Source organism: Cyclopterus lumpus, chromosome 8 (assembly GCF_009769545.1).
Source record: "Cyclopterus lumpus isolate fCycLum1 chromosome 8, fCycLum1.pri, whole genome shotgun sequence".
Classification (NCBI taxonomy): Eukaryota; Metazoa; Chordata; class Actinopteri; order Perciformes; family Cyclopteridae; genus Cyclopterus; species Cyclopterus lumpus.
In genome coordinates this window covers 1,300,966-1,316,090 of record NC_046973.1, presented here as the reverse complement: position 1 = coordinate 1,316,090, position 15,125 = coordinate 1,300,966, and the positions used below count along the sequence as shown (strand labels likewise).

Here is a 15,125-nt window from a genome sequence, read left to right as displayed (position 1 = left end):
TGAGTATTAACTTGATAACACAATAATGCTACAATATATAACACAATATTTCTAAAATATATAAAAATAATGCGACAATAATGTTAACCCAATGTTAATGTTAACCCAATAATGTTATAATATATAATACAATATTGCTATAATATATAACAATAATCAAATCTAACTGCCGTGTAAAGATTTTATTATTGATCAGAAATCCATCAACATTTTCACTGAACATTTATTTTGTCTAAAAAACAAACAAACAGGATGTTTCACATCGATACAAAACACTGATCATCGTTTCCCATCATGCATCAGTGGAAACATCCTCAGCCGCGGTTCTACCGCAGAGAACATACCGGAACCTCTGGACTCACCGGGCTCCTCTCCTCAGGCTGTGCATCCTCCTTTCCTTTCCTCGCCTCCTAAGAGGCGATGAGTCAAGGAAACAGGACGTTAACAGATGAGATGATTTATGATCAACTTATATATTTGTATAACTTTCAGATCAACGATCAATGACGAGTCACATGACCGCTTTTTAGGTACCGAGAGGAGACGAGGAGATAAGACAAGGAGAGGAGATGAGGAGGCACGCAATAGAGAAAAGAAGAGTCTCCTCGTCTCATTTTTTGTCACTCTTCACTCCTTTCCTTGTCTCCTCCCTCCTCCAGATGTATTTTAGGAACCGAGACGTCCTTATAGCGCTGAGAGGAGACAAGGAGAGGAGGCAAGGAGGCACACAACAGAGAAAGGAGGAGAGCCGACCGGGTTTGTCTCCACTAGTTAGTAAATAAATAAATAGATAAATAATCTATAAACTACTTCCTGTGGTCGTCGCCGTTAGCAACGCCAGCGAGAGATCAACAGAAATACTACGAGTACTACACTTTCATACAACTTTGAGGTACTTGTACTCATCTGCATGTGTAGTATTTTAAAAGGAACAGTGTGTAACATTTAGGGGAGTACTTGAATATAATATTCAGTGTAAATCACCTGAAACTCGAGTATTGATTAGCCGACAACACTGCTGTTTATGTATATTAATACATTTTTATGTTTTAGTGTAATTTACTCATGCAGCGATGAGCTCTTTCAACCTCAACCCCCCTAACCCTAACCCCCCCCCCCCCACACACACACACACACACTCCGACAGAGATCATCGTTGTCATAGAAACAGCTGCTCCACCGAGGAACACATCTGTTTTTTCAAATTCTATATGTTTTAAAAGCAATGATTCAGAGTATTGATCAGAGAAGCTCCAGGTACTCGATGCCACCAAATCTTTCACACTGCCCCTTTAGGTCAAAAGGTGCTAAAATCTATTGCCTCCACACGGCTCTCAACATGGCGCCCACTGAGCCGGCAACTAGAAGCTAACAGTGCTAACAGGGCTAACTTTACGCTTTCCATGACGCCGCCAACAGCGGAGAGCAACGAGCCGTTTTCTCTGTCCAGGTTTATTGATCCGGATCGATACCTCTCGCCCAGCGGCGCTCACTTCCCCGTCCGGCGGCCTCTCGCCCTCCGGAGCCAATCTAGGCGTTCGCCACGAAGCACATGTCCCTCTTGAAGTGTATCTGCAGGCTGCCGGCGCTGCCGAAGCTCTTGGAGCAGCGGGCGCATCGGTACGGTTTCTCCCCCGAATGGGTGCGCTTGTGTTTCTTCATGGTGTCGCCGTCGCTGAAGGTGCGGCAGCAGTACGGGCAGCTGTACGGGCGCTCGCCCGTGTGGATGCGCAGGTGGCGCCGCAGGTTCCCCCTCTGGCTGAAGCTCTTGGAGCAGAAGGTGCAGCGGTGCGGCCGCTCGCCCGTGTGCGTGCGCAGGTGGCGCCGCAGGTCCGCCGACTGCGCGAAGGACTTGCAGCACCAGTCGCAGGCGTAGGTCTTCCTCTTCAGCTCCAGGTGGAGGCGGAGGCCGCCGGCGTGACCGAACGCCTCGCCGCAGCGGGGGCAGCGGTGGACGAGCTCGGGGACGACACAACCGCCCGCTGGCGCCGGGTCTCCTGCCGGCGCATCGTCCGCCGGCACGACCTTCTCTGGACTCTTCCGGTGCCGGTAAACTTCTCGGCGGTCTGCGCGCAACGCCGCCCTGTTCCTGACAGCCGACGGTTCCCGTGACACGCAAGTCAGAGAGTCTGTCTGACCTTCGCTCACTTTGAGTTCCTCGGGTTCGCTTTTGATCAGCCCCGGGCCCCGGGGCTCCTCTACGGGGGCGGGGACCTCAACGTAGATTTGAGGAACCAAGGTCGCACACGGAGGACTCAGGGAAGAGTGCGAAGGAAGAGGAGACCCCCTCTGAGGGTCCGGCTTCAGGGCGGGCTCCCAGGCCTCCGACGGCGTCTGGTCCCCCGAGTAGAGCTGCACAGAAACCAGCTGCTCGTGGGTCAGCTCGGGCGAGTCGGCCGCCGGCTGTCTGGGCCGGTTCTGGGGGGAGTTGGGCTCCTCGGTGCGGGGCCTCGGCTCCTCGGTGCGGGGCCTCGGTTCCTCGGTGCGGGGCTGCTGCTCCGGAGACGCAAAACCGAGACTGGACCGGGTCGACCCTGGAACCACAGAGAACACAAGAGAGCAAGATTGATCCTCTCCTCCAGGGAACAAATAACAGGATGCACTCGTATTTCACCGGTTCAACCGGAAGTGACGCCATCTTTAAACAGGAACAAGCGCGTCTCACTTTTAACAGGTTAATAATGAGTTTAATGTTCAGCTAAAGACTCGCGTCAATGCGCGGCCCTTACTCAGCCACTCCGTCTCGGCCTCCAGCAGCAGGATGTCCCGCAGCTGCCTCCGGAGGCTCTCGTTCTCCCGCTGGGTGCGGGCGCTCTCCTCCCGGTACTCGCTCACCGCGTCCTGCACCACGCCCAGGATGTCCTTCACCACCACGGCCAGCCGCTCCGTCAGGTAGGCGTTCAGGAGCTGCAGTTTGGTCATCGTGGAGACGCGGACAGCCACACCGGAAACAGAGCGGGCGACAACAGGAAGCGGGTTCGCTGCCTTCCGGCGATGCACGGCGTTCCTTCAAAATAAAAGTGTGTTTATTTTGTGTTTATTTATAATGACTGAAAAAGGAAAAACATAATTATGCACAATACTGTTCATATTGAGCATCATAATATATAATACTTAGATAATAATGTGAGGACAAATTATGGGTAAGACGTAGTAGGGAGCCATTTTAAAGATTATAAAGTACAAAACATGATTCTAAATGTATTTATCAGAAGTACGTTTCATCTTCTTTGCCATTAATAATCGGAGGACTCAGGACCAGCTCCACAGCTACTTACACATTGATTCATCAGCATTCATACTTGGTTTAAATATAATAAGGTAAGATATGCAGAACAAGTCCCATTTATGTTACACTCACTGTGGTTCAAAATGAAAAAACAAACAATAAATAGGTAAAGATCATACAAGAAAAAACACAACACAAGGTAACAAGGTTCATTTATTATAACAGTGTTGCGCAATGAAATGCCGTTTGTTTCTAAGATTATGATCATTATTATCATCCTTCACTAGACTCGGTGGAAGACTCATCCACCACAAGACTCGGGAGAAGACTCATCCATCACAAGACTCGGTGGAAGACTCATCCATCACAAGACTCGGAAGAAGACTCATCCATCACAAGACTCGGGGAAGACTCATCCATCACAAGACTCGGAAGAAGACTCATCCATCACAAGACTCGGGGAAGACTCATCCATCACAAGACTCGGTGGAAGACTCATCCACCACAAGACTGGGGGGAAGACTCATCCATCACAAGACTCGGAAGAAGACTCATCCATCACAAGACTCGGGGAAGACTCATCCATCACAAGACTCGGTGGAAGACTCATCCACCACAAGACTGGGGGGAAGACTCATCCATCACAAGACTCGGAAGAAGACTCATCCATCACTAGACTCGGGAGAAGACTCATCCATCACTAGACTCGGGGGAAGACTCATCCATCACTAGACTCGGGGGAAGACTCATCCACCACAAGACTCGGGAGAAGACTCATCCATCACAAGACTCGGGAGAAGACTCATCCATCACAAGACTCGGTGGAAGACTCATCCACCACAAGACTCGGGAGAAGACTCATCCACCACAAGACTCGGGGGAAGACTCATCCATCACTAGACTCGGGGGAAGACTCATCCACCACTAGACTCGGGAGAAGACTCATCCATCATAAGCCTCGGGGGAAGACTCATCCACCACATGACTCGGAAGAAGACTCATCCATCACTAGACTCGGGAGAAGACTCATCCATCATAAGCCTCGGGGGAAGACTCGTCCACCACATGACTCGGGAGAAGACTCATCCATCACAAGACTCGGTGGAAGACTCATCCATCACAAGACTCGGTGGAAGACTCATCCACCACAAGACTCGGGAGAAGACTCATCCATCACAAGACTCGGTGGAAGACTCATCCATCACAAGACTCGAGGGAAGACTCATCCATCACAAGACTCGGAAGAAGACTCATCCATCACAAGACTCGGGGAAGACTCATCCATCACAAGACTCGGTGGAAGACTCATCCACCACAAGACTGGGGGGAAGACTCATCCATCACAAGACTCGGAAGAAGACTCATCCATCACAAGACTCGGGGACGACTCATCCATCACAAGACTCGGTGGAAGACTCATCCACCACAAGACTGGGGGGAAGACTCATCCATCACTAGACTCGGGAGAAGACTCATCCATCACTAGACTCGGGGGAAGACTCATCCATCACTAGACTCGGGGGAAGACTCATCCACCACAAGACTCGGGAGAAGACTCATCCATCACAAGACTCGGGAGAAGACTCATCCATCACAAGACTCGGTGGAAGACTCATCCACCACAAGACTCGGGAGAAGACTCATCCACCACAAGACTCGGGAGAAGACTCATCCATCACAAGACTCGGGAGAAGACTCATCCATCACTAGACTCGGGAGAAGACTCATCCATCACTAGACTCGGGAGAAGACTCATCCATCACTAGACTCGGGGGAAGACTCATCCATCACTAGACTCGGGAGAAGACTCATCCACCACTAGACTCGGGAGAAGACTCATCCATCATAAGCCTCGGGGGAAGACTCATCCACCACATGACTCGGAAGAAGACTCATCCATCACTAGACTCGGGAGAAGACTCATCCATCATAAGCCTCGGGGGAAGACTCGTCCACCACAAGACTCAGGGGAAGACTCATCCATCACAAGACTCGGGAGAAGACTCATCCATCACTAGACTCGGGAGAAGACTCATCCATCATAAGCCTTGGGGGAAGACTCGTCCACCACATGACTCGGAGGAAGACTCATCCATCACAAGCCTCAGGGGAAGACTCGTCCACCACAAGCCTCAGGGGAAGACTCATCCATCACAAGACTCGGGAGAAGACTCGTCCACCACAAGCCTCAGGGGAAGACTCGTCCACCACAAGCCTCAGGGGAAGACTCATCCATCACAAGACTCGGGAGAAGACTCATCCACCACAAGCCTCAGGGGAAGACTCGTCCACCACAAGCCTCAGGGGAAGACTCATCTACCACAAGCCTCAGGGGAAGACTCGTCCACCACAAGCCTCAGGGGAAGACTCATCCATCACTAGACTCGGGAGAAGACTCATCCATCACTAGACTCAGGAGAAGACTCATCCACCACAAGCCTCAGGGGAAGACTCGTCCACCACAAGCCTCAGGGGAAGACTCATCTACCACAAGCCTCAGGGGAAGACTCGTCCACCACAAGCCTCAGGGGAAGACTCATCCACCACAAGACTCGGAAGAAGACTCATCCATCACTAGACTCGGGAGAAGACTCATCCATCACTAGACTCGGGAGAAGACTCATCCATCATAAGCCTCGGGGGAAGACTCGTCCACCACAAGCTTCGGGGGAAGACTCGTCCACCACAAGACTCGGAAGAAGACTCATCCATCACTAGACTCGGGAGAAGACTCATCCATCATAAGACTCGGAAGAAGACTCATCCATCACAAGACTCGGGAGAAGACTCATCCACCACAAGACTCGGAAGAAGACTCATCCATCACTAGACTCGGGAGAAGACTCATCCATCACTAGACTCGGGAGAAGACTCATCCATCATAAGCCTCGGGGGAAGACTCGTCCACCACAAGACTCGGAAGAAGACTCATCCATCACTAGACTCGGGAGAAGACTCATCCATCATAAGACTCGGAAGAAGACTCATCCATCACAAGACTCGGGAGAAGACTCATCCATCACTAGACTCAGGAGAAGACTCGTCCATCATAAGCCTCGGGGGAAGACTCGTCCACCACAAGACTCGGAAGAAGACTCATCCATCACAAGACTCGGGAGAAGACTCATCCACCACAAGCCTCAGGGGAAGACTCATCCACCACAAGCCTCAGGGGAAGACTCGTCCACCACAAGACTCGGAAGAAGACTCATCCATCACTAGACTCGGGAGAAGACTCATCCATCATAAGACTCGGAAGATGACTCATCCATCACAAGACTCGGGAGAAGACTCATCCATCACTAGACTCAGGAGAAGACTCGTCCATCATAAGCCTCGGGGGAAGACTCGTCCACCACAAGACTCGGAAGAAGACTCATCCATCACAAGACTCGGGAGAAGACTCATCCACCACAAGCCTCAGGGGAAGACTCGTCCACCACTAGACTCGGAAGAAGACTCATCCATCACAGGACTCGGGAGAAGACTCATCCACCACAAGCCTCAGGGGAAGACTCATCCACCACAAGCCTCAGGGGAAGACTCATCCACCACAAGACTCGGAAGAAGACTCTTCCATCACAAGACTCGGGAGAAGACTCATCCATCACAAGACTCGGGGGAAGACTCGTCCACCACTAGACTCGGAAGAAGACTCATCCATCACAGGACTCGGGAGAAGACTCATCCACCACAAGCCTCAGGGGAAGACTCATCCACCACAAGCCTCAGGGGAAGACTCATTCACCACAAGACTCGGAAGAAGACTCATCCATCACTAGACTCGGGAGAAGACTCATCCACCACAAGCCTCAGGGGAAGACTCATCCACCACAAGCCTCAGGGGAAGACTCATCCACCACAAGACTCGGAAGAAGACTCATCCATCACTAGACTCGGGAGAAGACTCATCCACCACAAGACTCGGAAGAAGACTCATCCATCACTAGACTCGGGAGAAGACTCATCCATCACAATACTCGTGGGAAGACTCATCCATCACAAGACTCAGGACAAGACTCATCCATCACAAGACTCGGGAGAAGACTCATCCATCACAAGACTCGTGGGAAGACTCATCCATCACAAGACTCGGGAGAAGACTCATCCATCACAAGCCTCGGGGGAAGACTCATCCACCACAAGCCTCAGGGGAAGACTCATCCACCACAAGACTGGGGGGAAGACTCATCCATCACTAGACTCGGGGGAAGACTCATCCACCACTAGACTCGGGGGAAGACCCATCCATCACAAGACTCAGGACAAGACTCATCCATCACAAGACTCGGGAGAAGACTCATCCATCACAAGACTCGTGGGAAGACTCATCCACCACAAGACTCGGGGGAAGACTCATCCACCACTAGACTCGGGGGAAGACTCATCCACCACTAGACTCGGGGGAAGACTCATCCACCACTTGACTCGGGGGAAGACTCATCCACCACAAGACTCGGGGGAAGACTCATCCATCACTAGACTCGGGGGAAGACTCATCCACCACAAGACTCGGGGGAAGACTCATCCATCACAAGACTCGGGAGAAGACTCATCCATCACAAGCTTCAGGGGAAGACTCATCCATCACAAGCTTCAGGGGAAGACTCATCCACCACAAGACTCGGGGGAAGACTCATCCACCACTAGACTCGGGGGAAGACTCATCCACCACTAGACTCGGGGGAAGACTCATCCACCACTTGACTCGGGGGAAGACTCATCCACCACAAGACTCGGGGGAAGACTCATCCATCACTAGACTCGGGGGAAGACTCATCCACCACAAGACTCGGGGGAAGACTCATCCATCACAAGACTCGGGAGAAGACTCATCCATCACAAGCTTCAGGGGAAGACTCATCCATCACAAGACTCGGAAGAAGACTCATCCATCACAAGCTTCAGGGGAAGACTCATCCATCACTAGACTCGGGGGAAGACTCATCCACCACTAGACTCGGGGGAAGACTCATCCATCACAAGACTCGGGGGAAGACTCATTCATCACAAGACTCGGAAGAAGACTCATCCATCACAAGACTCGGAAGAAGACTCATCCACCACAAGACTCGGGGGAGGACTCATCCATCACTAGACTCGGGGGAAGACTCATCCACCACTAGACTCGGGGGAAGACTCATCCACCACAAGACTCGGGGGAAGACTCATCCATCACAAGACTCGGGGGAAGACTCATCCATCACAAGACTCGGGGGAAGACTCATCCATCACTAGACTCGGGAGAAGACTCATCCATCACAAGACTCGGAAGAAGACTCATCCATCACTAGACTCGGGAGAAGACTCATCCACCACTAGACTCGGGGGAAGACTCATCCACCACAAGACTCGGGGGAAGACTCATCCATCACAAGACTCGGGGGAAGACTCATCCATCACTAGACTCGGGGGAAGACTCATCCACCACTAGACTCGGGAGAAGACTCATCCATCACAAGACTCGGGGGAAGACTCATCCATCACTAGACTCGGGAGAAGACTCATCCATCACAAGACTCGGGGGAAGACTCATCCATCACAAGACTCGGGGGAAGACTCGTCCACCACAAGCTTCAGGGGAAGACTCATCCATCACAAGACTCGGAAGAAGACTCATCCATCACAAGACTCGGGAGAAGACTCATCCACCACAAGCCTCAGGGGAAGACTCATCCACCACAAGCCTCAGGGGAAGACTCGTCCACCACAAGACTCGGAAGAAGACTCATCCATCACAAGACTCGGGGGAAGACTCATCCACCACAAGCCTCAGGGGAAGACTCATCCATCACAAGACTCGGAAGAAGACTCATCCATCACAAGACTCGGGGGAAGACTCATCCACCACAAGCCTCAGGGGAAGACTCATCCATCACAAGACTCGGGAGAAGACTCATCCATCACAAGCCTCAGGGGAAGACTCATCTACCACAAGCCTCAGGAGAAGACTCATCCATCACAAGACTCGGAAGAAGACTCATCCATCACAAGCCTCAGGGGAAGACTCATCCATCACAAGACTCGGGAGAAGACTCATCCATCACAAGCCTCAGGGGAAGACTCATCTACCACAAGCCTCAGGAGAAGACTCATCCACCACAAGCCTCAGGGGAAGACTCATCCACCACTAGACTCGGGAGAAGACTCATCCACCACAAGACTCGGGAGAAGACTCATCCATCACTAGACTCGGGGGAAGCAATCCTGTGTTCATGGACATGATTTCAAGTGTCCGGTTTGAGGACCTTCAGAATGCGACCTGTGCTCTTTACAGATGTTGTAGTTCTGGTATCTCCTTCAGAATGTGACCTTCACCACGGTATGATGGACAGGTGGTTTGGTACAAACTGAGCCGAAAGAGTCCAGATGAGGTGGTTCAACAGCTGATCGGGATCCTCCTGGACGCCTCCCTTTGGAGGTTTACTGGGCACATCCAACTGGTAAGGTCTACCAAGAACACGCAGATTAAATATCTGGTCTGGCCTCAGGGTTCACCAGGAAGAGCTGGAAAACGCTGCTGGGAAGGGGGATGTCTGATTTACTCTGATTTTTCTAATAATCACACTAATAATTAGTTATTAGTTAATTAGTTTATAAGTTACATTTTGATATTTATAACAGTAAATGTAGTTCTGCAGTTCCTCACTGTGACCACTGGGGGGCAATGAGGTTCATAATCTGTATATTTAACAGGAAGCATGTACATACATATGAGACAATGAGATATATATATATATATATATATATATATATATATATATATATATATATATATGTATATATGTATATCTCATTGTCTCATTTAGTTATTGTGTATATATATATACCCTCCAATGCATATTAGTAAATATTGGTGGTCAACATTTGAACAATGTTAGTATTTATTTTGTGTTTATTGTTGGACATTTCATGGTGCAGGGAGTTCATATAGTTTGTTATTGAAACAGATGCTAAACATTAATACTGACCGTGAGTATCATTAATGAAACTAGTTATTATTGGTCATATTATTATTCCCTGTGGAGAATGTGTGGTAGTAAACGGTGACTGGTGCATTGTTGGCTTTGTGCTCCGTCAGCAGAATCACAGAAAAAGGTGCAGCAAGACAACCACGATTAAACAAGGCCATACAGGAAGTGGGCTCGTTTTCCTTCACAATAAGAGTATTAAGTTTTTTATATCAAGTTATTTTAGACTAAATAAAAATGTAGCAGAAAGATGATAACAATTGATATCTTAACCATATTTATATTATTAAAAAGTACACCGCCTGTAGTCTTTTTTAATTCTATCATACATTTTATATAGTTTATCTATGTTTAATTTATGTTTTTCTTGTGTTTCTCAGCTCAGACGTATTTATTTGTCTGTCCTGCTGGTAATAAAACAAAAGATGGAAACATTTACATAAAACACGACAAATAGAAAGATAGAGTACATGCAAGAACATGGAAATCTAAACGTTTAAATATGACCTCTGCTCATTAAATATTAGTGGAAAAATGTCCACAATAACAACAATTCATATGTAAAATACATGTTTTACATTTTGTCTATTTTGTCCTAAAACACTTTATATTATCCGCTTATAATAAAAAATGTATAATTGTACTTGTTACAAAAACATCTCCTTTTTCAGTTTAACTTTATTATCAGTATATTCTCTTTTGTTCTATAGGATATTATTCATCTTGTATCATATTTACTTACATCTATTAATTGTATTATCAGTAGATTAAAACTTTTGTTTGTCTTCCATAGTTACGGTTAAGTCACCTTAAGTCACATATATATAATTTATGTTATTGTATTAACTAATACTATAGATTTTAATTTTTTGTGAATTCCATTCATTGTTTTTTATAACAATTATTATGCTTTTGCAATACGCGTGCATTAAACTATTAAATCCTTTTGGATTAAAATGATATTAAAAAACTTTATTATGAAATATATATAATATATATATTATAATGTGTATATATACATGTATAAATGTATACACTGTATACACATTATTTAATTAATAAATACCCATTATACCTATGCGAAGGCTGGGCTTTTATTTTGAAAGCTTGTGAGAGGCACTGCTTGTAGCTTCAGTGAACTTCACACTAGTGTAAGATGGAGATGAAGGAAGCTACTGTACCCCCCCCCCCCCCCCCCACACACACACACTCTTAGAGCCCCCCCCCCCACACACACACACACACACTCTTAGAGCCCCCCCCTTCCCCCCCCCCCACACACACACACACACTCTTAGAGCCCCCCCCCCCACACACACTCTTAGAGCCCCCCCCTTCCCCCCCCCCACACACACACACACACTCTTAGAGCCCCCCCCTTCCCTTTCACCTCTTGCAGTAGAACAGACAGAAAGCTGCTGCAGCAACGTCCACTCTGCATCACCAGACAGACACGCTCCACCATTTTTAAAGACCAAGAAGAAGAAGAAGGAGGAGAAGAAGAAGGAGGAGGAGAAGAAGAAGAAGAAGGAGGAGAAGAAGAAGAAGAAGGAGGAGAAGAAGAGGCTCCGTCTCTTGTGTGTTTCTTCCTCCGACTCAAACCTCTGAGTCTGAGTCTCCTGCAGCAGAGAAACCACCATGAGCAGGAAGCTCCCTGAGGACTAGGACCAGGTGAGGAGCCTGTCTCACCCCTCTCATGTCTCTCTAACCCGTCTCACATGTCTCTAACCCGTCTCACATGTCTCTTACCCGTCTCACATGTCTAACCCGTCTCTCTCTCATGTCTCTCTAACCCGTCTCACATGTCTAACCTGTCTCTCATGTCTCTAACCCGTCTCACATGTCTAACCCGTCTCACATGTCTCTAACCCGTCTCACATGTCTCTAACCCGTCTCACATGTCTAACCCGTCTCACATGTCTCTAACCCGTCTCACATGTCTAACCTGTCTCTCATGTCTCTAACCCGTCTCTCATGTCTCTAACCCGTCTCACATGTCTCTAACCCGTCTCACATGTCTAACCCGTCTCACATGTCTCTAACCCGTCTCACATGTCTAACCCGTCTCACATGTCTAACCTGTCTCACATGTCTAACCTGTCTCTCATGTCTAACCCGTCTCTCATGTCTCTAACCCGTCTCTCATGTCTCTAACCCGTCTCACATGTCTCTAACCCGTCTCTCTCTCATGTCTCTAACCCGTCTCACATGTCTCTAACCCGTTTCACATGTCTCTAACCTGTCTCTCTCTCATGTCTCTAACCCGTCTCTCTCTCATGTCTCTAACCCGTCTCTCTCTCATGTCTCTAACCCGTCTCACATGTCTCTAACCCGTCTCTCTCTCATGTCTCTAACCTGTCTCTCTCTCATGTCTCTAACCCGTCTCTCTCTCATGTCTCTAACCCGTCTCTCTCTCATGTCTCTAACCCGTCTCACATGTCTCTAACCCGTCTCTCTCTCATGTCTCTAACCTGTCTCTCTCTCATGTCTCTAACCCGTCTCTCTCTCATGTCTCTAACCCGTCTCTCTCTCATGTCTCTAACCCGTCTCACATGTCTCTAACCCGTCTCTCTCTCATGTCTCTAACCTGTCTCTCTCTCATGTCTCTCTAACCCGTCGGTGAGTTCGATGCTTGCTGCACACGATGCCCGACATGCTCCAGTGTGTTTAATTATGGATCAAATGTGGTCGCAACAGAATCCATTTTAATCGGCTGCTTCACATGAAAATGTCTTCTTACATTTTCCTTCGGCGAAGCAGAAATCCTTGATATTGTTTGTGGTTTGAAGCTGAAAGCTGCAGAATGTGAGATAATAACCAGAATGAAATCCATGTGTCGGTGTCATGAAGCTGGACTTAAACTCATATGAGGATCTTCAATGAATACAAATAATCCAAAACAGAGTAATAATAGTAATACAGCTGTGTGGTCAAAGGGTGTGATGATGGTGATGGTGATGAAGATGAGTCGTCAGGATGAAGATCTGCTCTGTGATTCTTTGAACAGTAACCAAGTACATTTACAAGTACTTCCATTCAAACCTGAGGTACTTGTACTGTATTTATGCTACTTCCTTCTCGTAGAGAAAGAACCACAGACGAGGAACCATAGAGAAAGAACCACAGACGAGGAACCCTAGAGAAAGAACCAGAAAGAACCACAGACGAGGAACCATAGAGAAAGAACCACAGACGAGGAACCCTAGAGAAAGAACCACAGACGAGGAACCCTAGAGAAAGAACCACAGACGAGGTACCCTAGAGAAAGAACCACAGACGAGGAACCATAGAGAAAGAACCAGAAAGAACCACAGACGAGGAACCATAGAGAAAGAACCACAGACGAGGAACCCTAGAGAAAGAACCACAGACGAGGAACCCTAGAGAAAGAACCACAGACGAGGTACCCTAGAGAAAGAACCACAGACGAGGAACCATAGAGAAAGAACCACAGACGAGGTACCCTAGAGAAAGAACCACAGACGAGGAACCATAGAGAAAGAACCAGAAAGAACCACAGACGAGGAACCATAGAGAAAGAACCACAGACGAGGAACCATAGAGAAAGAACCACAGACGAGGAACCCTAGAGAAAGAACCACAGACGAGGTACCCTAGAGAAAGAACCACAGACGAGGAACCATAGAGAAAGAACCACAGACGAGGAACCATAGAGAAAGAACCACAGACGAGGAACCCTAGAGAAAGAAACACAGACGAGGAACCATAGAGAAAGAACCACAGACGAGGAACCCTAACCACAGAGAAATGGAGTGTTTCCTGATAATATTGCCCAAAGGTCTAACAAAACCAGTACAGAGATGAGTCCTCTATCAATTCAATTCAGTTTATTTTGTATAGCCCAATATCACAAATTACAACCTCCCCTCAGAGGGCTTTACAATCTGTACACATACGACATCCCTGACCTTTGACCTCACATCGGATCAGGAAAAACTCCCCAAAAATAACCTTTGACAGGGAAAAAAGTGAAGAAACCTTCAGGAGAGCAACAGAGGAGGATCCCTCTCCCCGGATGGACAGAAGCAATAGATGTCATGTGACCAGATGAACAGAGATGTCATGTGACCTGATGAACAATAGATGTCATGTGACCAGGTGAACAATAGATGTCATGTGACCAGATGAACAATAGATGTCATGTTACCAGGTGAACAATAGATGTCATGTGACCAGGTGAACAATAGATGTCATGTGACCTGATGAACAATAGATGTCATGTGACCAGATGAACAATAGATGTCATGTGACCAGGTGAACAATAGATGTCATGTGACCAGGTGAACAATAGATGTCATGTGACCAGGTGAACAATAGATGTCATGTGACCAGGTGAACAATAGATGTCATGTGACCAGGTGAACAATAGATGTCATGTGACCTGATGAACAATAGATGTCATGTGACCAGATGAACAATAGATGTCATGTGACCAGGTGAACAATAGATGTCATGTGACCAGATGAACAATAGATGTCATGTGACCAGATGAACACTAGATGTCATGTGACCAGATGAACACTAGATGTCATGTTACCAGGTGAACAATAGATGTCATGTGACCAGGTGAACAATAGATGTCATGTTACCAGGTGAACAATAGATGTCATGTGACCAGGTGAACAATAGATGTCATGTGACCAGATGAACAATAGATGTCATGTGACCAGATGAACAATAGATGTCATGTGACCAGGTGAACACTAGATGTCATGTGACCAGATGAACAATAGATGTCATGTGACCAGGTGAACAATAGATGTCATGTGACCAGATGAACAATAGATGTCATGTGACCAGATGAACAATAGATGTCATGTGACCAGATGAACAATAGATGTCATGTGACCAGATGAACAATAGATGTCATGTGACCAGGTGAACAATAGATGTCATGTGACCAG

General features: G+C 47.7%; 2 protein-coding genes across 4 annotated transcripts in view; one reads left to right on the top strand and one right to left on the bottom strand.

Annotated features, from left to right (window-relative positions):
- Nucleotides 1–205: 205 nt before the first annotated feature.
- On the bottom strand, nt 206–2,997 carry LOC117734662 (zinc finger protein 768-like). 2 transcript variants are annotated; one of them, XR_004609822.1, is made up of 3 exons: nt 2,730–2,997; nt 1,473–2,534; nt 206–410 (listed from the first exon to the last, which is right to left on the bottom strand). XR_004609822.1 is itself a non-coding variant. In XM_034538892.1 (2 exons), exons 1-2 carry the CDS (start codon nt 2,920–2,922, stop codon nt 1,531–1,533), a joined length of 1,197 nt encoding a protein of 398 aa, XP_034394783.1. In that variant the 5' UTR covers nt 2,923–2,996; the 3' UTR covers nt 206–1,530. The 2 variants fall into 2 exon arrangements, 1 of the variants encoding a protein (XP_034394783.1); XM_034538892.1 differs by having other exon boundaries at nt 206–2,534; nt 2,730–2,996.
- Nucleotides 2,998–11,595: 8,598 nt separating this feature from the next.
- Nucleotides 11,596–15,125, top strand: part of LOC117734667 (trafficking regulator of GLUT4 1) — a 9,085-nt gene continuing 5,555 nt past the window's right edge. Inside the window, exon 1 of one of the 2 annotated variants that reach the window (XM_034538900.1) lies at nt 11,596–11,871. The gene's annotated coding sequence lies outside the window, so the exon portion shown is untranslated. The remainder of the gene's footprint in view (nt 11,872–15,125) is intronic. The other variant, XM_034538902.1, reaches the window with a different exon arrangement.